Here is a 26104-nt window from a genome sequence, read left to right as displayed (position 1 = left end):
GTTTACTGTTTTTAGTCCCCTATTCATAATTTATACTGTTGTACATTTGCTCTGTTGTCTCTCCAAACTGTACTTCATATGTAATTTCTCTCTCTCTCTGGTAACATTTTGTTTGCTTTATTGGATTGCCTTTAAAAGATTTTTTTGTCTGCCTCATGCTTCACAGTATTTTCTACATGTTACATGTGCCCTCCTCTCCAAACAAACTATGTGGATTTATTCATCTCTCCTCTTCTCTGTCTCTCTCCCCCTCGCCATGTGCGAATTACAAGATGCTGTTTTGTGCCGGTGTGCCACAGAGACCATGCATGAAATTTATTGGCCCCGAGTCCCGCCATTTGACACGCAAGACGTGGCTAACAGATCTTGTGCCATTTCCCATCTCCTCCGGCTCCCGTGTAAGGCTGACCTTTCCTGCCTCCAGGCTATATTTAAACTCTGGGCACCAGAGGCTTATGACGCCACGGGAAATTTTATTATCAACGCTCTCCATTTGTCTGACTAAATTCAGGCTTGCCGTAGATCGTGCCAAAGTATGTCGTATATTTACGCTCTGCAACGGCAAACAAGGGCGACGGTGACAAACCCGACCATCAATGCCTTAGCGGGGGTGATGCCTGGTGAAGCATTCCTTTGAACTGCTCTGAGGACCAGACCGCGAGATGATGGGTTCTATTTACAGTGCACATCACCTGTGGAAAAGTGTGAAAGGAATAAAGTAAAAGGGCTGCTGTATTATTCTGTGAAGCAGAGGGTTGACCAGAGAGGCAAACACAAAGGGACTTGACATTTTGAAGAATCTCAGCTGGTAAAATGCCATAGATTTCAGCCACAGACACATTCATCAGCCTTTACTGTTGGTCGTCATTAGAGCAGACAGCAGGCTGAATGAACACACATCCACACATGCCCTTATTCTTTCTCAAACTCCTGCACAGCCACCTGCTTAACCATTCACTGACACTCTCTTTTTCTCTGTTCCCTGGCAGGTCTGAGATGGGAGTTCAGAGGGTGCTCCAGGTGGATCTGAAAATGGAAAGCTTTCCAGAGCCGCTGGGCAGCCGCTGGATGGCCTGGCAGGTGGAGTACCCGGCCAGTCGTGCCGCCACACAAGAGGCTGAGACGGAGATCCAACTGGCGCAGGAAGACCTGGCGGGCATCGTGCCCCTGGCCATGGTGAGTGATTCCACTTCCAGCTCAGTGCCACACCCAGATAGATGGCTGCACTCTGATCACTCTGAAATGTGAAGGAAGGACCACCATATTCTTTTAATTTTACACTTTGAATCGACATCTGCAGATGTTTTCTTTCAGAACATGAATGAAATAATTTGCATTGAAAATGGCTGAGAATTGCTGCACTTTTAATCATGAGTGGTGGCAGGCTGAGGGAGAAAGATTTAAGTATCCAAGAGCTGGTCACAGGTGTTGTACAGATCTTCAGTGAAGAATTTAGTAACATAAACATTTGAATAGCAAGCAGGATATTTACTTTTTGATCTTGTGGAGTAAATGTTGCTAAGTTCCCTGACGTTGAAATACTATTGATAACAGCATATTTAGAGTAATAAAATGCTGACATGGCAACAACACTGCTACAAATGTGTGTGTGGCATTGTTTGACATCAGATGCTGCTAACCAGTAGTGGGAAGCAGTGAAAGAACATGTACACAGGTAATGAGTAATGTAAGTGTAATTTACGTACAGTATGATATTATATCAATTCTTTAGAAAATGATACGATATTTGCCGATATTACAAAGTCTGCCACGATACAATTTCAATTTGATACAGTTTAGGGGCCTGCGATCGATATGAGGTGATATTACCTACCCATATAACACAATCAGTTACAAAAGGAGCTGCCACCCCTTTCTTTTTTGACTTGTGTCCATAAAAGATAAAACAACACATAAATAAGTAACCGTAACTGCTCAAGTGCAGTAAAGTTTACTTTTAACCGACTCCACGAACACAAATAAAACAGCACGTGGGATAAGTTAACCTTCAGGGCTTTCTACCAGAAAGAAAGAAATCTTTACATTTTAAACCAAACCATCATCTTTTTCCTAAAACGTCAGGTCTATCTGGCCTAAAACCCTGACGGCAAACTTCTCCCAACAGCTGTAAAACATGGATTAACAACAACATCATTTAATATAAGTATCAAATTCAGCTCAGTAGTAGCTGTCAAGGTTCATCCACAAAACATTTTTTTTGGCTGATGTATTCCCAAGTAAATTAACGTTATCCCCATCATCTTTCTCTTGGCTGCTTGCCATCTGCCTGCTGCTGTTTGACAGTGACTCAGACATTCAAAATAAAAGCGTATCTTAAAGATGATGATATAGATCGATGTCACTGTGAATCTATGATACTGGATCATTGATCACCGAAAAGATCGTTACACCCCTATTACCCCATATTCCATTTTTGACTATATATCTCCTGAAATCCTACACACTGGACCTTTAACTCTGACAGCTATGGTCACCACTCTGTCAGATTAGGATTTCACATCCCAAATGTTTATAAAATCCAATTTATTATAGTACTTTACAAAGAACAGTAGACCTGAGTGCATGCTGGTCCCTTACCCCCCTGCCTATGTGAACCTGTGTGGTGCTGCCCAAAACAAAACAAAAAACAAGCAAAAGAAAATGCTGTCCAAAAATAGAGAAATATCCAGAATGAATAAAACACCCAAACCAATTATGAATACCTCCTACAACAGTACACCATCCATAAAATAATTACAGTTAGTTCTCCCATGACCAGCTACAACATTAATATGCTGCATTCATGCCACTACATGAGTGATAATAATCCAACCATATAATACGTACACAGTAACACTCTAAAAGGGGCACGTCTTTGTAATTACATCTCTCATATTTACAGTGTAATTTGCTGATATTAACATTCACTTAAATCCACTTGTGATGGCAGGACTTCTACATGTGACAGAATGCTTTTACTTAAGTAAAGGGTCTAAATATGTCCTTTACTCACTGCTGCGTAGGTAAGGAAGTGAGAGCTATAACGAAGGTCTTTGCCTGCAGACTGTGTTTAGGAGCGGGGCATGAAGAGAGCGTCTGCAGCTCCCAGCAGGCCTCAGATGGGATCCAGAGTCTGGCTCTGGCCTGAGGGTATGCCTGGAGCTGTGTGTCTCCCTCAGCGAGGCGCAGGTGCTCTGTTGTGTAGATTAACCAAAGCTCCCCCTATAGAACTTCACACAGAGAGCTTTATTCAGCGACCCATAGCGCACCGCTTCTGATTTAGATCAGAACATTCAGGTGAAACAAATGAGTGACATCAATTTATGTTGACTAAAATGGCATTCATTTCTATTTCAGTGCTTCTGATCTGCATGATACAGACCTGACTGTTGTGTTAGTGTTATTCTCTAAGTATTGCCCGTAGCTGTGTAGATGATAGATGCATGTGGGTGGCTGTTCCTGGATTCAGAGGAATACGGCGCATCTCACCCACTGATCCATTCTCAGGATAATTGAAGCAATGTTTAATGCTGCAGTATTGTTCGAGTTCCTTCTTTCACATCCTTTTCATGTCACTGATGTACCAACAGCCTGCTTTCCTTGCTCTAGGAAAATAAAGTTGGCTCTCACACCTTCCTCTGACTAAAGATGATTTGCATGATTATCTTGCAAAGTCTCTACTTATAGACCCCTTAATGTATAGGCTTACCGGGGCTTAAGTCCCGGACCCTGGACTACCAGGGGCCTTGTGAGACAGGAGCTTTAAAACTGTTTAAATATATTCTAAATTACATTATTAAATAATAGCAACGTCACTATGAACAACATTGGGCCAGGGACGTTACAGAGGTTCCTGTGCAGTCTGACTCACCGGATGTAGACTGGGGCTAAAAGTCTGCCACTGGCTGATCTAGGCTGACATTCTTCTCTCCTGCATGTTATCGTTCCAAATCACCTTCGCAACAGGAAACAACAACAACCTCTGAGCTAACAACCTACATCCTGAAAATGGCAAGTTTTAACAATGTTCTATCTCACACACACTCTGCCCTCTACCGGACTCCATGGGTAATAGCCCGCCAGTCAGGACGTGCCTGTCCACAGTATATATACAGTAGGAGCTGTATGACAGCATCATCATCCTTTTTCTCTTCAGGGATGGTGATTACCCATTGTCTTTTGACCCTGTATGGTTAAGCCATGACTCCACCCACTTTGGTTGCATACTGCCTGGTTTAGCTGGGGCCTCCTACTTTTCCAAAGCAGCCTAGGTTATAAAGAAGAAGGTGGGTTAGGGTGACTAACCTTAGCTGGTCAGGATCAGTATGGCTTGGTCAGTGTTATGTTGTGATAGGGCGTTCGTTCATTGGGTGCCACCCACTGTAACAATAGATTCCAGTAAAGACTGGAGCCTGTGTGAGAAGAGGAGGGTCCATAATGGATGCTGAGACTGAGAGACAGCCCCTATTTATACTCTGGCCTCAGCAAGTATTGGGGCAGGCACGTCTTGATTGGCTAGCTACTATTTGTGTATGCATATTTCAGTGGGCGAGTGCATGCTTGTGATTGGAGGAGAATATTGTTCCTAGAGTCCAGTAGAGGGCTAAGCCTTTGCAATTAACCTTTGATTTGGATCCTGCAATAAGGTGTGCCTGCTTTGTTGTTGAGGTGAATTTTTATAAAGAGCTGCAGCAAATTAAACAACCTCTGAATGCCTAGACTCTAATGTCTGACACTGATCCATTTTCTTAAACAGCCAGTTTTATCAATAAAAGTTAAATCACACAATCCACATTAATACATACCCCTGTTACTGTTTTTTTTGTGTCATTTTCTTTTAGGCATTTTATTGCATTTTATTGCTTGCCACCCCACAAGCAAAGGTTCCACCTAAACAAGTCTGCCCACCCCAACACTATTTTGCACTGTTGCTGCATCCTGGGTTCAGCGATCCCCAGAGGCGATGTGATTGGTTTAAAGAAATACAAACAAACCAAAGCATTTAAATCCATATAGCAGAATGATAATGTGTTTTTCCAGACCATTCTCTGACATGGACACAGCGCTTTGAGGATAGGTCTGGCTGCACGAGACTACCTGTGCATAGCTTTGATTATCAGTGCCCTGTAGTGTAGAACACTAATGTAGGCATATATCCTAACCTGCTCTGATTCCCAGGTCATCAAATATCAACACTCTGTCATGCCCTTGGGATTCTCATGTCTTATGCATAGGGCACCATTTAGTGTATCCATGTCACACACACTTGAACACACATTGTAACGTGATTGATGTTGAAACGATCGTGGTTAGGTTCAGGCAATAAAACTACTTTGTTTGGTTTTGAGAAATGATCATGTTTTGGGTTAAAATAAGTATGTTTGTTACGTAACGTGATGTCAGTTAGTGAGCTACGACCCATATATGCATAATGTTACATTAAAACAACACTGCCTTTGAGTTTCACATGGGACGTAGATACATAGGTGACATCATTTACTTTTATTTTTACACAGGACACAAACTGTGGTCTCCTGGGTAAGACTCCAGTTTTATTTGACCTATCCACTGCCCCTCCCTCCCATGCTACGCAGACTTTATTCAATGTTAATTGCTCTCAGTATCAACTATTGCCATTTACGTAGGAGTTAGCTGAAAGCCTGGTGTGCCTAAAATCTCAAATCGTAATTTGCTATTGTCTCCTGAATGAAAATTCCATTTTAAATAAAATCTTCATTTGATTAATTTGATTTTATTTGGCTGCTGTGCAAGACTGAGGAACAAATACTTCCTTTTGTGTCAAAATGAATTCTGTGAATGAGTGCACATCCTGTCAAAATGTAAGATTCACTCTTAAATCATTCCTGAAACTGTCTGCTTCTTCATATTCTGCTCATTTTACATAGAAGAAGGGATTTTAATGGCTCTCTATAAATCATGCAACGTTTTTTCACAGTGACAAAAATCAATTTCAATTAACCTGATATAACAATTATTTTCTAAACTTGGCTAAATCAATTAGGGACAGGATAATTTAGGCAGAAGCCTCTCAGGAGATAACGATGAATAGTGTTTCATGTGTACTAAAACAGATGATATACTGTGTGTGTGCGTGTGTGTGTGTGTGTGTGTGTGTGTGTGTGTGTGTGTGCACGCCCTGCATGTACCGAAAGGCTTGATTTCTCCCTTCCTTACCTTGATTTGCTATTCTGTTCAGAGGACCTGTCAGTGAGTCAGTGAAGCAGCTGCTATCATGTCAGAGTGTGTGTGGATACTGTGTATTGAAAAGGATCAGGTTCACTGATCAGTGCATACCTTTGATACTAACATTTCAAACATTTTCGTCATTGGACTCTCACTGAAAAGACTTTGATTGGGACAATTTTATTTCATTTTATTTTGCCCCTCCATTCAGCTCTACACTTTCTCCTCGCTTCTCCACTTCATTTTCTTCCAAGTGCTTCTCCCACACAGACAACTTCCCAAGGTGCACAGCATCTCCAGCTACGGTACTTAACACACAACACAAATACTTATACATGCAGACACATTCAGAACTCATTAACTCTGTCTGTCTCCCTCTGTCCCCTTTTCTCTTTCCTTCACTCTTATACACTCTTATACACACACACACACACACACACACACACACACACACACACACACAAGCATATAAGGCTTTTGCAATCTGCATGCACCAATATGAGAGAAGCACACAAGCGAGAAAGAGCAAGGCTGAATTAGATTACTTGGGATCACTGTGGCATGAAAGGCCCACAGATAAGTTCCTCTCCCTTCCCCCGCTACACTCCTCGCTGATAGAAAAGAGGAAGTAAGGTAATGTAAGAGCAGTGCTGTCAACCATCCTTACAAACACACACACACACACACACACACACACACACACCACCCCCCGACAACCCACCCATCACCACCTTGCCTCCACCAAAGGGAAAACAAAATCAGTGATTCCAATAGAAAAAAATGGTTCCTGCACAGAGAACTGAAGTCACTAATAGAGTAGTGAAGATGAAGATGTGGCAAAGACTTCATATACATATATAATATGTGATGATAATCACTTGCCCAGTAGTGACGAGCTTCATTGATGGTGGGAAGTGACTTTGAGACCAGGGGAGGGTTGCAACTTATTGGGATGTTCAGATGAATTAAGAAGTGTAATGGGGGAGGGGGGTAGTCTCAGGCTACATCCACATTAATATGCTTTTGTTATACAAGGCGTAACTATTGCTGCAATTAAAGTTACATTAACATCCACTCTACTCCGGCGTTTCCAAACACGTACTTTCACGTCTCAACTATCAGTCACAACGTGTCAAGCCAGAACATACCTTTCATGGTTTCGTCTTTCTTGTGTGGGTACTTACTTTGCCAAAGGTTTCCTCTGGCCATGGATAATACTGTTTATAGGAGCTAAGTCTTATACTTCAAGCTACTGAGATGCTTGACCCAGAGTAACCTGGTTGACGCGCCTCACTAACTTACTGGTTTCTCACCCTAACGTTACCGTTCTTGATGCTCAGTAAGGGAGTCCGGACGCTGGTCTTCTGATGCATTATAACGAACATTTATTCTGATTTATTGACAACTGATCAAACAAAGAAAACACCGGCAGTTAGCGCCCCAGCGGTCAAAAACCATTGCCCTTCCAGGTCAAACACCTGATGATCATAGTGAGGTCACATCCTAAAATACCTGAACTCACCAGGTGACAGCACAGCACCCCCCAGTGCCCACACAGTGAATTACACAGTTAGAAGCAAACCTCCCAATAACATATTTGGCTCCTATACTATTGGTACCCCTCCACTATGTTGCCACCTATGTTTTCTGCAGCCTATATACCAAAGGTGTGGACTTGAGTCAGACTTGAGTCACACATTTGATGACTTTAGACTCAACTTCACAAAACCAAAAAAGGCTATTAACTCAACTTGGACCTTAACACCAGTGTCTCGTGACTTCATTTGGACTTGAGCCTTTTGACTTGAAATAACTTGATACCCTCCCCCAAGATCAGAGATTAAAAGATTTGTTGATTCCTGAATCAACAAATGCTGATGTCATGATGTTAACATTAGCATTGCACCAGTTAGAAAAAAAAACATCCTTCATTCCCTCTGCAATAACCACCATGAGCAATCTAAATAGACACTGCAGTTTAACCTGCTTTTATCAGTTGGTGTTTTAACAGTCCTTTTTTATATTTGTGTTAAATGTGTTTGAGTTTGAATCGTGTGTATTGTTGAGCCTTGTCAAAGGAGAATTTCTGCCAGTGTTGGGACAGACAATAACGCTTATCTATTCTATTCTATTCTATTCACCAACAAAAACTATGTGGTGGTCAACATAAAAGGAATTGTACTGTGCAAAATTAAAAACAGAGATGCAACAATTTCCACCTTTGTATGACATTTGAAGATGCACAAGTAACGGTAAGTCAAGGCTAATATTAACATAGTTCGCTAATACTTAGCTAACATTAGCCTATGTAAGTGACTTTTTAACAAACTTGTTTATGTAAATGAATCCAAATTTCCAAAGCATCCATGGTTTTCAAAAATGTAATATATGAGTTCTCTGTATTACTATAGCCTATTAGTAGATGTTAAAATTGCATTACATTTGATGACAAACGCATTATGGCTTGTTTAGGACTCCAGCTCAAAGCTTAAGATGCAGGATTAGATTAGAGACTTGTCTGTCTTGACTTGGAACTTGACGGCAAAGACTTGAGACTAACTTGGGACTTGCAAAACAAGGTCCCACCTCTGCCTTGTACTTATGTTACTTTCAGTAACATTCCACCTCTTCGGCGGTCCAAGCAAAGAAATCTGGGCTTACTTTTCCTCAGTGGTGTTGACTGTAACTAAGCAACCAACTCCGGTATAGACAGTCTGCTTCCTGTTTACACTGGTACACACATGCCAAGTGTCTGTGACTTGTCATTTGATATGTGTTTTCTGGCAGGATAGTATGGACAGATATTTTTTCTGAAGGAGTGCTAAAACACTTGTGTGTATGGAGATCGTTTTCATTTTAAAACACTGTTTTAAAATGAAAACCTATTAGTGTGGATGTAGCCTGAGGCAGTGTCCTCATTTAGGATACTAGTGTCCTGAGGGTAGACGCTCTCCCTGAGCCTTTCAGTGCTGCCTGATACCTTATTCCCGACCTCAACAGGGAGAAAGGGCCGTTATCTGGGTGGTTTCGGATCCTTAATGATTGTCCTAGCCGGAGTCTTGCAGCTACTGGTGTAAACTTTCCTTTTCATGATGCAAATGTCAGATTTTTTAAGGGGGAACACCGACCATGCAATATGGGAATATCATAGGGGAAAACCAAGAAGAGAAGTGGTTAGAACTAATAACTCAAGATGTCTGCCTACAACAGTACAGATCCAACATCATGTTTTTACTGTATCTGCTCCAGACTGTTGGCTGTAATCATTAGTCTTCTCCAGATGTACAGCAGGGGGAAAAAAACAGAACAAGCTGACCGACTATAATACATTTTCCACTACTCTGAGGTTCAGATTTGAAAACCTTACATGAGGAAATAAATCTTTATATGCTGGCCTTGTTGGCAGGTTTTTATGTTACAAGGCAGCCTTGAAACTCAAAAACTTGCTTTGTAACGTGTTCCCCTCGTTCCCAGTGGAAATGATGCCCTTGGTACAGATTGTCATAGAGTGGAAGCTTAAATCCTGTGGTTAGTCAGTATTCAGCAACTGATCTGAAATATGTCGATTTATCCCTTTTGGCAAGCTTTAAACATTACTCACTCCCCTAAACAGAGCAACATTGACGCCCCCTCTTTCACACCACTGGTTGAATGCAAGTTCGATATTCAGTCTTGTTTATGCCTCTATTGTTTCACCCCCTAACTCCTGAGAAAAAAAATCAAGATCTCTGAGAGCCAAAAAACATGGCTGTGGGCTGGTGCTGCAGACTGTAGTGTTGATCAACGGTGTTAGCAATATCACATCGCAGACAGTCAACGTCAGTATCATAAAATATCAGATATTTCTGTGTAGCTGCCTTTGTAGCTATGGTACTGTAACTCAGAAGGTGAACTAATAGTGCTTTTGTCGTTATTATGATTATTGTATTTTTTAGAAACAGTGGATCTTGTTGTGATTCGTGATCTAGACGGTAAATCAAGGTTACAGATGAAAGAGAAGAAACGAGAGGCAGAGGAGAGACAGATTTAAAGGGAAAAGGGGTTGTTTTCGGAGATAGCGGAGAGGGAGAAACACACGGGGAAATTCTCCACTCCTTTTTAATCAAGTTGAGAGGGGAGACTTCACAGAGCATGCTGAAGGCATCTGTTGACACAACAGCTCTGTGGTTTTGCTCTAGAAGGTCCTTTCATCTGTAATTAGCACTAATTAGTCTAATAAGCTAGACTGTATTTTGTCGTAATGGAAGAGCTGCCATAATTGTGTTTTGACCAGAAATAATCTCATAAACTGAACGAGGATCCATAACTGACCGTGTCTCTAAAGGTTGTAATGCAATAACGCTAATGACCATTAGAAATGGGAAGCTTATTTTGGGTTTGATCACATTTATGGCCTATTACTTCAATGGCTCCTCAGACCTGTTCCCAGCCCATTTGTGTCGTGTTCTAAATTACTGTGCCCTTGCCGGAATTGATTATTATAAAAAGGTCTTTTTATTGCATTTTCCCAGCCAAGTGATGGGCTCTGCCATGGGTGACACCTCTGGGAAAGCAGCGACATCGTTTTGAAAGACGGAACTCTCTTTTTTTCCTCTCTGTTCCCTTTGAAGAGGGCTCCTCCTGTGTTTGCCACAGACCCACCTGCATTGGGAGGGCTCAGAGCGCCGCTCACCACTTTGTCACCATTTTCAAACCGTGAAGCAGGAGTTCTGCAAATGCAGCAATTATTTCAAAAGCAGAAAATGAAAAGAGTATTCAAAAGTTTTAGTCAGTTTAGAGCGAGTAAACGCCTCAGAACTCTTTCTCTCGTCTGTAATACTGCTTGCCTGTCCCGCCTTGTCTTCTCTTCACCTTTTTTCCTTTCCTCTCTCTCTCCATCTCTTCTCTCTCTCTCTCTCTATTTTTTTTCTGCTGTCTCCAGACAAACATACATTAATATATTAACAATGTAGATTAATTGCCTCCCTTGTCACCCTCCGCCTCCTCTTGCTGGCATCCTCCATTTCACTTAAAGTGTGAAAGAGCTGTGTGTTTTTTTGGGTCATCTTGAGATGGATCTTAAAGGCAGTAATTGGATGCCTGAGCAGATTCCCCCCGCACAGTAGGAGGCTGGTCCATTATCTTTCACCATCGTGAAGTAATACGCTCCTGTCCAGGCTGCCCTCATCATCATTACCCATGCTGTGGATGCCTGGTGATGGAGAGGGAGCAGGAGGACAGGGCATACATCATATCTGGACTCATCAGTCTTCCTGTTCCAGGCGAGACACCAAACTGTGCTCACTCACGCGAGCATTCGCGGGCATAGAGATGAGGAGAAATGAAAGCAGCCGTTTGTATTCACGCACCGCTCCAATGTATCGTTAAACAATACATCATCACCCCGGCCTTCTCCGGCCACTTCTGCTCTCACATGATAAAGCCATCTATCAACATCCTCCAATGAATGTTTCATTTTACTCCTTTCGATTCCATTCCCTCCGTTGCAATGCACATCTTCTCTGCCAGGCAAGTGAAATCTGGAGAGTCATTTATCAAATGCATAGTTAGACACACAGACATAAGCACTTATGTGCCAGCTAATCCTGCAGAAATGCTGCATGGACACAGGCAATATCATGCAAGCTGTTTATCAAAGCAGCATGTAGTGTACACCTTGCTTGAAAGCACCTGATTTCAGTCATCTAATAACCTCAGCTCCACCAGTGCTGAGTCTCTGTTGCATGCCCCTGCTGTTCCAGTGGAATAGAATAAAAACATAGCATTTTCCCCCACATAGCAGGAGTCATTCAGTTTACAATAAGGAGCTGATGGATGGACCCCAAGCGAGCAATCCATTAGCATCTACATCAGCTTGGAGGCTGATGATGAAGTGGTAGCACTAATTGAGGCTGCTGCAGTATGCACATGTGGCGTACTACATGTAATGCTAATTAGGACAACAGATTGTGACAAATGGTCACTTAATCCAGAACACGATCGAAGTCCTTGGCGCTGGATGGTTAAACATTTTTCATGTTCCTCACCTCCTTTGCCATTGCAGAATATAAAAGGCATGCAGAAGTACTGATGCTCGTTTTTACTCTGACTGCCTGTACGCTAACAAGTGAGGAAATGAGTAGGTGAACTGCTGTACCTTTTCGTGACACTACCACACACTGGGAGTTGGTTTCAGAAAGAACGAATACGCGGAGGATTAATAGCAAATTCCTCTAATGTCACTCAGGAAGACGATATACCCCGAAGTGCTTGAAATAATTGAGAGGCCTGAAGTGAGTGGGATGGGTTTGTTACCTTTTAAAACACACACTCGCACAACCTCCCTTGTGCAGTATGTGATTAGAGCTTTAGATGAATACATTTTGCTGCTGCAGAACATATTTCTGCAAAGCTCGCTCATTATGGCGACATCAGGAAATTATCAGTCACCGTTAAGAAAGCTAACCTTCCCACAATGCTTTTGAAAGCTCCTCCAGTAGCGAGGTCAAATCACTTGTTTACTCTGCCGTTACCATTCTCAGAAAATGACCCACAATGCATTGTGTGGTTCAAGCATTTGTGTAAAAGTTAATTTTTGCTTTGCCCACAGAAGATGGCAAAGACCTGCACCCCTTTGGAACCACTTATATTCTAGTTTCTCTAATTGAATGCTGTGAACCTTCAGCCTCGTCACCGCAGGCCCTTTTGTTCTCCTAACCCTGTCAGTTATGGCGAAAATAGTTTGTACAGCAAGGCAAAAAAAACCGAAGCAGGGATGAAGTGAAGGGCAGGATCCAGCCTGACAGATCAATCTCAGAATGACAAGGTCTGCACTCGTCCATATCTCACATCTCCACATAATTGTTAACATCCCACTTCACGCTCTGGCCAAGTTCTATTCATTCTGACTTTAATCCTGGCCCACTGAGGTTTGAGAGGAATGTGTGTATTTTTTTTAGCGGTAATAGACTCTACAGTGGAGCTGACCTTTGTGCCTGCTGAGAGAGGCCTGTGTCCAGAGGGCAGCTAAGCCAAGCTAAGCCAAGCTAAGCTGCCAGTATGGATCTCGATCAGAGCCGGGTGAAGAAATCAGACCAGAGATCAGGAGGTCATCCCCCACAGGCATGGTTGGCTGTTGGTGAAGAACTCTTCATCGATCGGCTGAGTGTGATAGATATTGGGCTGAAATTGAGCAGACTGGCGCAGGCAGGGTTGTTTCCTTGCCTTCCTAGCCTCCGGGCCCCAGCTCAATGGGCAAACAGCAGGGGCACCAGTGAGACATCACAATAGCGGAGCCAGCATCAGTCAAAGCACCCACCAGCTCCATCCCCCGAGCCCCTGCAGCTCTCTCGCTCATCTCTAGGTGAACAGAGAGTTGGTTGTGTCCCTGGTGCCTGACCTTGATTCTTCTGGAGCTGACTGGTGTTGAAATTCATCAGGGACACCCACTCCTCCCTTCTGACCCATTGATCTAGATGTATTACAGGTATGGTATTCATGAGAATTGCAGGGGATTCGTCCTATAAACGTAAAATATTGTACTCCTGGGTCCAGCCATGTTTTATTCACAAGCTCCTTTTCACAGCATGAGGTACAATTCATGGCTACTGGACTCTAGAGGGTTGCTCCGTCCCTCCAGCACCAGCCCCCGATAATTCCTAACTTTATCTTGAAAGCACAGACACTAATAAGCCCTCTGTTAATGTACTATTCCACAGGCATGTTTATAATACCCTGAAGGTGAATGGATGCAGTACTGAGCACTATAACTGCAGTTCATATACTATTTCCTGCCACGCAGAAAACATCTTCCTTCACATTCTCTATTTCTCCTCTGAAAATAAAACCTTCAAGATAGACACTTAGATAGACTCTTTGCACTGTCAAAAATGAATTATTCATGTCAACAACTGTGTAGACTAAGGAATCAGGGACAGCTCATAATGTAATTAATATTTGTGAGGGTTTGTTTCCTGTCAGCAGCTTGTCACTGTGACAGTTCCCCACAGTCAAAGTTTACCCGTATATCATGTGCACTCATAAATAATTTACAGTTTAGAGCATTACAGTGTGACTAAAACATCAATAGAGTCTGTGAGCTGTCGTGTGAAGACGGAGCTCTAATTGAAACGTCATTGTTTGTCCTTCTTTTGAAGTTTGCAAGGGCAATAAAACAACATAAATCAGCCCACCACTGAGTCCACTATAAGACCAGGAGTTTCTGTTAAAGTTTATGCAGCACTTTTTCCTTCAGGTGCTGTAAGAAGTGTCAGGAAGGATCATTTCGGGCCATTTTGTCTTTTAAATTTTTCTTTCTTGCCACGCTGCCTTCACAGTCGCACTGGCTCGGTCATTAAAAGTCAAATTGAGGTCAGACATTCAGAAGTAAAATGCTTTATTCTTTATTTCAGTCAGAGACACAGTTAGTCAAAATTCAATATTTAAAGCAAAAGGTTATACATTTATATTTTGAAGAGAGGGCTTTGCTTTTTTAGAGACGTTTCTGAATGTGAGCAGCAGTGAGGATTCTGTGGAGGAATTAATCCCCCCTTAAAGGGATAGTTTAGATTTTTTGAAGTGAGGTTGTATTTGGTACTTATCCATAGTCAGTGAATTACACCTAGTACACGGCGGTCTGTGTGCCCCCAGTTTGGAGAACCAGGCAGGAGTCCCACCACAGAAGCTGTATGATGTAGTGCTGTGGATGGGGGCAGCATCAAAACATATTTTAGCCATGTAAAAAAGGCCCACCAAAAACAATTAATATCATTCTAAGTGGATGCTATATTGAGAATATTATCATCACTTTACCCTGCCATCAGATAGTCCCTTTCCTTTGACGCACTTCAATATCCCTACACTGTGCACTGTGTTACGCAGCAAATCAGCTGTTTAGGTCAGACTTTCATCAATTTGTGTAGGAAACAACAAATAAACAAAAATTAAAAAAACAAATGAGTGGTTTGACAGCGATGAGGAAATGCTGCTCACTGTGGAGACAAAAGGATAACTTAAACCAGAGTATAGAGAACCACCTTTCTACAGGGAGACTTAACGGGTCAGAGGAGTGAGATGCGTACCACAAAGAGAATGTAGCATCAAAGGAAAGGGCTGTTTGAAGGTAAGGTAAAGCGATGAAAACATTCTCAATATAGTCTTCACTCAAACTGATACTAATCTTTTTAGGTAGATTTTTTTTAAGTGGCTAAAAATTGTTTTGCTGCTCACACCCCTGCAATGCAGTACATAGTACTCCTGTTTGCTTCTCCAAACTTGAAACATGCCAGCTGAACTCAGTTGTAGGTAATACACTGACTATAAGTACCTCATACAACCCCACTTAAAACAACAACATCCTTTTAGTTTAGTTTAGTTCTATGGACATCACAGTAGAATAAGAATTGTACATTTATGCAGAAGAACCAGGTGCGCTGTGTTCAGTGTAGCGAAACGCTAGTTTGCAAAACCTGTCTACAGACGGCTTTTCAGAAGCAAAAATATTTAAAATATCTTTCTATTAAAGGAAGAGTTCACCTACAACCAGGAGACAGTTATCTCTATGATGTTGTTGCTGGGAAGCAGATTTTTTTTTTTTTTTACTTATTTGTACAGATATGAGAGTGGTATCAATATTCTCTATTTCTGTTAAATGAATAACCCAAAAAAGTTAGCACGTTAAGAGGAGACTGGGGTGATGGAGGGAGCTGTGGCAGCAAACGTGTTGACATGAGCAAATTAACAGAGTTATAGGGGGACATTTCGGGGTCATAATGGCACCATTGTACACCTGCTTGTGTATGACTGGATGTTACTGGTCAGCTGGAGGCCAAGCAGTGATTGAGAGACATGGAAGAAGATGCTAAGTCAGCTAATGAAAGTGCAGGTTCAGAACTTTTTCTGAGCAAATGCTCCATACTTGCTTATTATGGAACTATCCCAGGTAGAACGTATTTGCATCCAGGTATCTATCGTAAATAGGTAAATATTTTGTAAAAATGCATAAAGTTTAAAAAAAAAAAAGAAAGTTCAGAAAGAACTATAGGGGGTTCTAGAAAAAGTTACACCCACAAAAGTGCCACGGGCCACAATACACCCATTTATAACAGCAATTAGCCTAAAAATCCTGTTCATTCACTGGTCCCTCCACAATGTACTTTGACAGGGACTGGAGTGCCCTTTCTATAATGTCTCTCAATTATTGAATGAGGAATATACTAAAGTGTCCCCGGACATGCCTGCTAATTCCGAGGCACCAGTTCATCCTGTCGATGTGATCCTCACCATGATCTCTCATTACCTCTCCTTTTAAAGTGACACTTTCTGGAGCAAATCCACTATCAAAGCAGCCATCGAGTTAATCTCCTCCCTTCCAACCATAGCCAACGGTAATGAGTAGATCAGATCTCTGACCGACATGTACCCCAGACAGGGCACTGCCACTCACTGGCGATGGGCTCTTTGTGCGTCACGCGCTGCTGCCACCTTCATCCAGCCAGTTGGGAAGAAGCGAGGGAAAGGGGGGAAGACTGGAGAGGAACTGGCTCATTGTTGGATGAGCAAAGAGTGGGAAGAGAAGAGAGGGGAGCAAGAGAGAGACCCTCATTAAAAGGCAGCGTGTTGGCTTCACAATCATCCCACCACTTCAATGCGCTGTCATGCAGTGATGTATCGCTCTGCATGGTGCTACCAAGGCCTTTATTCCCACTCTCCTCCATGTTTCTCCCTTCTAGCCAATTAAACGCCCACTGGAATAGAAGGGAGGAAGTGCCACATTGAGCATTGCACAATGTGGAGAGAAGAGCTGATGAAAGGACATGTCTCTTTTAGTCTGCTTAATAGCTTCAGGACACTGTCTGAGTGGCGTTTAATGTCTACAGCATATAATTCACTATCCCTCTACTCCCATTTTGGTTTCCTTACACGTACACATCACCAGGGGATGAAAATGTTTATCAGAACTATGAATATTTCATTCAGAGTAGATTAGTTGACGATTGGCATATTTCATGGCTCCTTTAATTCTGTTGCTCTAGAAATGACATTTAAGATCATAAAGAGACCTGCGTCCAATGTCAAGCCATTAATCATGGGGGTAAAAACACCAGATTTGACTTACAGGTTTTTTAACTAACATGATTTGTACTTTTGGGTTTACTGGTAAGCTTGTTGGTTTTAGGACAGCCACAACAATATGGGACTGACAGAAATAGGTTTACACATGAAGCATACACTGTGTTTACTTCCCTCACTTCTCCCTGTTGCACTATGAATAATGCAGGCCCTAAAATCCCCAACTCAACACTGTGCTTGACCTGTTCATTTGTTGCTGTTGCCAGGATGGTGAGGTCAGAATGTGGATGTGTTAGCGTGGGGTAGAAGCAGAGGCTAATCGCTACAGCAGGACGGGAAGCAGCTTCGCTACTTCTCATGCTGCCCGTGTCACTCAGGCTGACACCATAAATCTCACTTATTTTCAGATCCAGCCGAGACACAGGCAGAAATTACGGCCCAGAGCACATTACCAGCCACAGCAGCGTGCTGAATGCTAACAGAGAGATCCTTGATAAAGCAGACAGGCAGTTCTCCCACAGATTATTGAACAAAATCCGTGAGACTTGAGGGGCAGATTGGCTAGTAAGAAAAGCACAAACACCTGCGTCAACAGATGAGAATTAAATGAAGTACAAAGCCGGCTGCACGCATAGAAACTTTTTTAAGAGAATTAGTGCATTCCTTCTCCAAGGAAAGTGCTCTACAAATATAGTAATTATTATCTCGTTATGTTTTGTATACTTACTGGAGAGGAGACAGAGAGGTGAAGGACAAAAAAATATGATGTAGTACTTGATTGACATATATGTCTGTTCTGATCAACACTCAGTTTTACCCCTGCTTCCCATGGAGGCCTTTTTTAAGGTGGTATATGTTATAGCCAGCTATAGAGAGTACTTAACAATTCTAAAGCCTTGTTTCCACCAAGCAGTTCACAGGCCCAAATTTCATAGCATCTTTTTTCAGAGTATGGTAAAATGACTGAGTAATGCTGCTGATGTGCACCGCTGGTCTCCATTTTGTGTTTAATTGCGCCATCCATGTGTGAGTGTGTGGACCACTGATGCATCACTGTGGGATCCCGCTGTGGCTTATTACTGCCAGGCCCTGTTCTCTGCAGCTCTCAACCTGCTGGGTCATCTCCAGCTGCTGTAATCTAACATTAGCCCCTGCTTTCACCAGGTCCCAACCATTTACCCCATCATGTATTATAGATGACCCTCTGGAAATGGAGGAATCCCAGCAGACACAGAATTAATTTACAGCAACCCTCGATTTTAAGGGGAATTGAATCAAAGTCAGAGGCACAGGGAGAGGAGGGTTTATATTGCTATATAACACTGTCACAGTCTATAAAATTGTAATGAAAAGCCATTTGAAGATTAAGTGTTTTTTTGTGATTCATTGGTATCTCTTGGCTCAACTAATAATCATTTCACTCCAAAGCTGACTGGTCTCAGTAATTGATGCTTACAAACGGCCAGGCTCCTTTCAACCAAACTTAATCCTCCTTTGCTCTCTTTTTTTTCTTTTTTTGAATGACTCAGATTCACAAGCTCACAAACACTGGAGGAAGTCTTTAGAAACCGAGTTAACAGGGCAGTGTACAAATCTTGTGTACTTCCCTGGTGACAATGGGATACACATGAATGTGGTGACAGGAAGTCAGGCACTGTAGATTGGTCCTGTCTGCGCTTGTCAGGTTTAACAATATTGCTCTAAACAAATGTGACATTTTATTCAACAGGCATTACTCCGGATTTCCCCGTTGAAAGAAAAGTAATAGTAGCTATGTCAATAGAATAGCACTGAAATGTCTTCAGTGTTTCAATACAGTGCCAAAAAAATAAAAGGTGTCTTGGGGGTCTTGCCCATGAAAATTAAAGGAATCAGAAAAGGGCTTTTGTGTAAGAGCATCCCAATAGCATAATTAAAACAACTTATAATGAGAGGCCTTTGTCACTCGGTACAATTAGCTAAAGAAAGTCATTTCAGTTCCCCTATAGGAAAAAGTCCATGTTCATCGTATAGTATTGAAAATACACTTTGACCTCAACGGCAGCTATTTACTGAACTGCTCAGAATTCCATAGCAATCTGCGTAATTGGAGAGCTCTTTGAGCTGAATAGGCAGAAGAGACAATCCAATGTGCATATGTGACTTTAGAAAGAAAAAGTTATCTCAAACTTCTCTTAATTGGCCCCAATTATCTTCTGTGACAATAGTGGTGTGTGTGAGTCTGTGTGCATGTGTAATGAAAGGTTAAGATGTATGTTCAGAATGATGAAGCTGTGCCATTGAACTTAAAATCCAAGGCTGTCTAGACCGCTGAGGTACCTCTAATACAGCCCAGGGCCAAATTGCAGTATTGGTGCTTTTTACATAGAGCCTAGTTAAGGCTGACGGACAAGTATTAATTTACACAGGATGTTCTTGACTGAATCCTGGCAAGTCACACCATCTTTTTCATACAGTACATTGAATACACGGTATTCTGCTCATAAAGTAACTGTGTATTTAGTCAAAACTGAGTTGAGATCTGACTTTATGATTTCTCTTTTACCATATAGAAATTATCTTTATAATTTCTGTGCACTGAGTACTGTAGCAGTCTCAGCTTTTGACTTTGACAAGTGGAATAACTGTGGTTTGGTGTGGTCAAAGGTCTAGAGTGTATGATTAAGGGGGATTTTTTTTCAGAAATGGAATATAATATCCATAACTATGTTTTCATTAGTGTATAATGACAACACATTCTGACTCCGATCTCATCACATATTGACATTTTGGACGTGGACTTTCAACGTCCACATGCAACTTGCAAGGTACCCTGGGTGCGTTGGTTGTTGGCGTTCTGGAATAACGTGTCAAGTTCTGCCTGTTACATGCACTGTCTTCTTTAAAGATACACCTCAGTTTTTTTTTCAGTTTCAGTTTCAGTTTCAGTTTACATATAGTCTCTTTCAAAATAAATGCACTACGTTGGTAAAACACTGCAAATTGACGTTTTTTTTTCCTTCAACAACAAACACACGGTTGGGTTTAGGCCGCATTTCCCCCTGGCGCCGCCAGTGCCATTTAACTATAACGACGGCGTATCCTGCTGGCGTTGAAGGACGCCTTTTGCCGTTGGTTTCGAACGCAGCAAGTCACTGCCCAAGTGCCAGATGTCGACGACTTCGGAGTGAGACTGGGATCATAATGACGATAATGAAACTAAGAATTGATGTGCATTTTCTCCTTGGATTCCATGAAGATTATCCACATGCAGAGCACAGTATGTGCATTTTTGAGGTGTTATGTAGGTTTTCTTTTTTAATGTTTTTTTTCCCCTGTAAAATAGAGGCAATAAAAACTTTTGGGCACACAGTTTGCTGGTGAGCCTGAAACCTTTTTTCTCAACTTTTGTAGAGCAGTATTGATCTTGACTTATTTATATTTTATCTCATTTTCGTGCTACTACCTGTTGTATTGTTTTAACATTTCATCTCAGTATGTTTTCTGGTCAGTGCTGTAGTGGTAGTTGACGAAGTGGGTGTGCTGCTAGGTTGTAGGTTACCAGGTAGTAAGTGGGTATACTCTCCTATATATGTAAATGGCTCTTTGGCTGATAGATGGGTATACTATAAGCAGCCAGAAGAAGTGGGTATATCCCGCATACCTGTGCATACCGTCCACTACACTAAAGTGGTAATAAACCTTGTATTACTTGTGTTTTTGTTGTTTACTGATCTTGAAATTCCTTTCAGAAAAGCCCATTATCAATAAAATATATTATTATTATTAATGATTATAATATATTGATGAGTTTGAATCTGTGATGTCCTCTTCAGCCCACCCAACCTCCGTGTGGTCTGGAAGGTAAATGCTTTTTCGGGGGGATAGAGTTTGTTGGAACTGAAGAGTTTTCACACACACGTTGAGAAAAGAGGCCAAGCATATTGAAGGTAGAAAATGGCATTAACTATGTATTCCAAATGAGGCAGAGTTTGAGACGTCTCCTGGCAGTACTCTTACTAGGCAATTACACGTGCACAAGAGGAGGGTAATCACAACCGCCACAGAGACTGCAGAGAGTGCCTTCAAATTGCTGTGGATCCAGCACTACATGAATAAAAGCAGGATCAACCCCAGCAACAGAAACACTGCAACTTTATGTTACATTACTGATGATGTGTCTGAGCAGAGAAGCAAATGTTTCATAGAAAAATGCCCATGTAATAGGGCGTGAATAATTTCCCTACAGGATATCTAATTCTTTAAGCATTTCATTTGTCTCCTGTCAATAATCGAGTAAAATCAAAATGCTATCTGGCGATCTGTAATTTTGGTGACTAGCCAACCAAAATGTTATGCTAATTACTTTCATCAATTAGCTGGCTGAAGAGCGTGGCAGTGAGGGGAATGTTTTGTATTCATCCCGATAATTACATTCACAATAATTAGAACAACCCTTGAGTAGTTATGGCTAATTTCATATTTAGCAATTCAACACAGAAACTCAACAGTATCTACTCAGAAATCAGTGGACATAAAATACTGCGGGATTCACCTTTAAAAAGTGAGGAAATTCTTTCCAGGAGACCAAACACACCAAGGTGCTCAGTGGACCTAGCACAATCGAGATTAATTGACAAAAACATGTATATTTAGCTGCTGTAACACTGTCCCGGACAATGTGCTCACCAACTGCCATCAGTCATTAGCTTCCTCCCAGCAGTGCTTCTGATTTCACAGCCATTTACCCAATAATCTCTAATTGAGCGGTGGTTGTGAAAAGCCTCTTTAGGTCATTTTCAATACTACTTGAAGCTTTTTTATTCTTTCTGAGCTAATAATCACTGATTGTCTGTCACTGAGTGGATTAGAGACCTGCCATTGCTGTGCTGATTTCTCTCTCTCTTTCTGTCTCTAGGACTCAGAGATTTTAAACACAGCTGTGTTGACTGGGAAGACAGTGGCTGTTCCAGTAAAGGTTGTGACCATTGGAATAGACGCCTCTGTTACCGATGTCTCTGAAGCGGTCAAGTGTCGCTCTACGGACGAAGATGTGGTCAAGGTCAGTAGAATGAAACCAGAGAGAGAAGTGAGCCTCTGTGTGTTTGTTTTCATTCACCTGTTTATACACTGAACAAAAATATAAACGCAACACTTTTGTTTTTGCTCCCATTTTTCATGAGCTGAACTCAAAGATCTAAAACATTTTCTATATACACAAAAGACCATTTCTCACAAATATTGTTCCCACCTCACAGGTGTGGCATATCCAGATGCTGATTAGACAGTATGAATATTGCACAGGTGTGCCTTAGGCTGGCCACAATAAAAGGCCACTCTGAAATGTGCAGTTTTGCTTTATTGGGGAGGTCTGGGGGGGTCAGAAAACCAGTCAGTATCTGGTGTGACCACCATTTGCCTCACGCAGTACAATACATCTCCTTCACATAGAGTTGATCAGGTTGTTGATTGTGGCCTGTGGAATGTTGGTCCACTCCTCTTCAATGGCTGCGCGAAGTTGCTGGATATTGGCAGGAGCTGGAACACGCTGTCGTATAGGCTGATCCAGAGCATCCCAAACATGCTCAATGGGTGACAAGTCCGGTGAGTGTGCTGGTCATGCAAGAACTGGGATGTTTTCAGCTTCCAGGAATTGTGTACAGATCTTTGCAACATGGGGCCGTGCATTATCATGCTGCAACATGAGGTGATGGTCGTGGATGAATGGCACAACAATGGGCCTCAGGATCTCATCACGGTATCTCTGTGCATTCAAAATGCCATCAATAAAATGTGTTCCTTGTCCATAACATACGCCTGCCCATACCATAACCCCACCGCCAACATGGGCCACTCGATCCACAACGTTGACATCAGCAAACCGCTCACCCACATGACGCCACACACGCTGTCTGCCATCTGCCTTGAACAGTGAAAACCGGGATTCATCCGTGAAGAGAACACCTCTCCAATGTGCCAGACGCCATCGAATGTGAGCATTTGCCCACTCAAGTCGGTTACGACGACGAACTGCAGTCAGGTCGAGACCCCGATGAGGACGACGAGCATGCAGATGAGCTTCCCTGAGACGGTTTCTGACAGTTTGTGCAGAAATTCTTTGGTATGCAAACCGATTTTTGCAGCAGCTGTCCGGGTGGCTGGTCTCAGACGATCTTGGAGGTGAAAATGCTGGATGTGTAGGTCCTGGGCTGGTGTGGTTACACGTGGTCTGCGGTTGTGAGACCGGTTGGATGTACTGCCAAATTGTCTGAAACGCCTTTGGAGACGGCTTATGGTAGAGAAATGAACATTCAATTCATGGGCAACAGCTCTGGTGGACATTCCTGCAGTCAGCAACACAGATTTAGATAGATTTGTGAACAATATTTGTGAGGGAAATGGTCTTTTGTGTGTATAGAAAATGTTTTAGATCTTTGAGTTCAGCTCATGAAAAATGGGAGCAAAAACAAAAGTGTCGCGTTTATATTTTTGTTCAGTGTACGTACATTTTCAATTTATGCATAAAAAAAGAGGTGGAAAAGTTGGTGTATTTATGAAAAGCAAATAGCAGCAAAGTGCAATGGAGATTTAAATATTTCTTGCGCTTCCGTCCAGCTCTGTGTAGACCACTGAGGAGACAGTAACCTTCCTCAAATTGATAAATAAAGCAAACATGAATGCCATATTGCCATCTTTTTCTCTACAGTGGTGTCGCTCCCTGAGGTTTGACTGGCGCTCTTTCAATTACACCATCTTGTTGTGGCCTGGAAAATGAGCACCACCAACTATTTATCTCAATGCATCTAACTCTGAATATTCCCATAATGTTGGACACATATTGATTTACTTTTTATTTGCAGATTTTCTGATAATGATGTTAAAATTTGTGTTACATTTGGATGGAAGTTTCTCTTCTATCATAAAAATACCTTGCCGTCAACTGACTTTAAAAAGACTATTCTCATGCATTGCTTGTATGTACACCTGCGAAAAGTAATGCATCAGAATTTGCATGTAACCAGCATAATCAGGAAGGCTGGGATCACATGACCAATGCACTGATGGGAGTAAAGCAGGAACCAGTATACAGAGCAAAACTTTGTGCATTCCACTACCCATACTACTATACTAAATAGTAACCTGGAAAAGATTTAGTACATCCCAGTACATAGTATGTCAAATGCCAAAAATACCAGGACGTTCTACTACATCCAGCAATGCAAGTCAGCATGCATTTCTGTTTGTCTGACCCACAATCTTCTATGCAGTGGACAATACGTCACATCAACTGAGCCACAAACAGATGACGGCTTGACAACCCATTGACAGCTGCTTAAGGGCAGCTGCAGTACCTACAAAAAGTGAAAAGAAAAAGTATGTGACTCAGACCGCACCCTCAGGCCGGTGTTTGAAACCACGTAAACTTTGAGTTATTCAAAGGTACATCATCACCATGTTTCTTGTCTTTATACTAACCTATGTAACTTTACCTGCCTAAAACTTACCACCATACCTTGACCTTAAAGCCACAGTGTGTCGGAATTTCTCCCATCTAACAGTGAGATCATATATTGCATTCAAACGGATAGCATATTCTAGCGCCTCACTGTTTCAAACGCCTATTGCAACAATGGTAGCCGCTGTGTACCAAAAAGCTATGATGACATTGATGAAGCCATGTCATCCATTACTTCATGGAGTATTCATTCAGTTGACAAACTTCCCCCTCACCATGCTGGCTGTGTTTACAAGGTAGGACTGTTGGGGCGGGCGTAAATCGAAACAAAACAATCACGTCTTGTCTTTTGACAACTGACAAGTGGCTCAACCTCACACACCTCATCCCTCTCCTGGCATCACTGCGCCGCTAACAGCGACTAACAACTGTTAGCGGCCAGCACCATTAGCTGTTAGTGCTGTTAGCTGTGATTGCGTAACCTTTCTCCTTCAGCAGCTCTTTCCTCCTGGGAAAGGCTACCCCAATGTTGACCCTCGTTTTTTGAATTCGCTGGTCACGTTGCCTTTTTGATTCCCTTTTGGGCTATCTTGGCGACGAGGATTCTGTCTCCCGTGATGCTGCGTATGCATGATCCTGCATTATGCTCAAAGAGTGGGATGTTGTTATGCTGCAGTAGTGCCAGGGTAGTAGCGAAGCGCCTCTTCCTTCTCTCCTTCGGCTTCTCAGTCACACAGCGCTGGCCTGGCTCTCAACGAAAACGCCAAAGGCGGGGCTGTATGTCCCTTGCTGGTGGGTGTATTCTCAAGACGGCGAAACGTTATGGAACCCCCCAGACGACATACCTGCAGAATGTACAAACAAATCCAAAATCCTCCTTTTATGAGAATAAGTCAGATTATTGGTGGAGGTAATAATACACCAATGATGACATATTTATGAATGTGGACATCTTTTTTTGCCAATAAACAACTGAAAATGTTACACAATGTCCCTTTAAGTACGTAACTTTACATTAAGTTCGTAACATGATGACATTCAACCAAGTATCTTCTCCTAAACCTAACCAACGTAACTTTGCGTGAAGCACCTAACTTTGTGTTAAGTACGTAATAACGCCATTTGTGGGAGGCTAATTTGTGAAAATTCAAATTTGATATTTGATTAATTTGTATTTAATTAATTACAATGCTAATAATGGGGCGGCACGGTGGTGTGGTGGTTAGCACTCTCGCCTCACAGCAAGAGGGTTGCCGGTTCGATCCCGGCCGTGGGAGCCCTTCTGTGCGGAGTTTGCATGTTCTCCCCGTGTTAGCGTGGGTTCTCTCCGGGCACTCCGGCTTCCTCCCACAGTCCAAAGACATGCAGATTGGGGACTAGGTTAATTGATAACTCTAAATTGACCGTAGGTGTGAA

At 42.2% G+C, this 26104-nt stretch overlaps 1 protein-coding gene across 3 annotated transcripts in view; it reads left to right on the top strand.

Moving 5' to 3' along the window:
• Window positions 1-26104, top strand: part of si:dkeyp-14d3.1 (transmembrane protein 132C) — a 191350-nt gene that overhangs the window by 131742 nt on the left and 33504 nt on the right. For all 3 annotated transcript variants that reach the window (XM_049579349.1, XM_049579348.1, XM_049579350.1), the window contains 2 exons: window positions 990-1176; window positions 22151-22294. In XM_049579349.1, coding sequence (XP_049435306.1) covers window positions 990-1176; window positions 22151-22294 — 331 coding nt within the window. The remainder of the gene's footprint in view (window positions 1-989; window positions 1177-22150; window positions 22295-26104) is intronic.

Source organism: Epinephelus fuscoguttatus, linkage group LG6 (assembly GCF_011397635.1).
Source record: "Epinephelus fuscoguttatus linkage group LG6, E.fuscoguttatus.final_Chr_v1".
NCBI lineage: Eukaryota > Metazoa > Chordata > Actinopteri > Perciformes > Serranidae > Epinephelus > Epinephelus fuscoguttatus.
The sequence above is the reverse complement of the archived record's forward strand: the minus strand, read 5'-3'. Positions and strand labels throughout refer to the sequence as shown.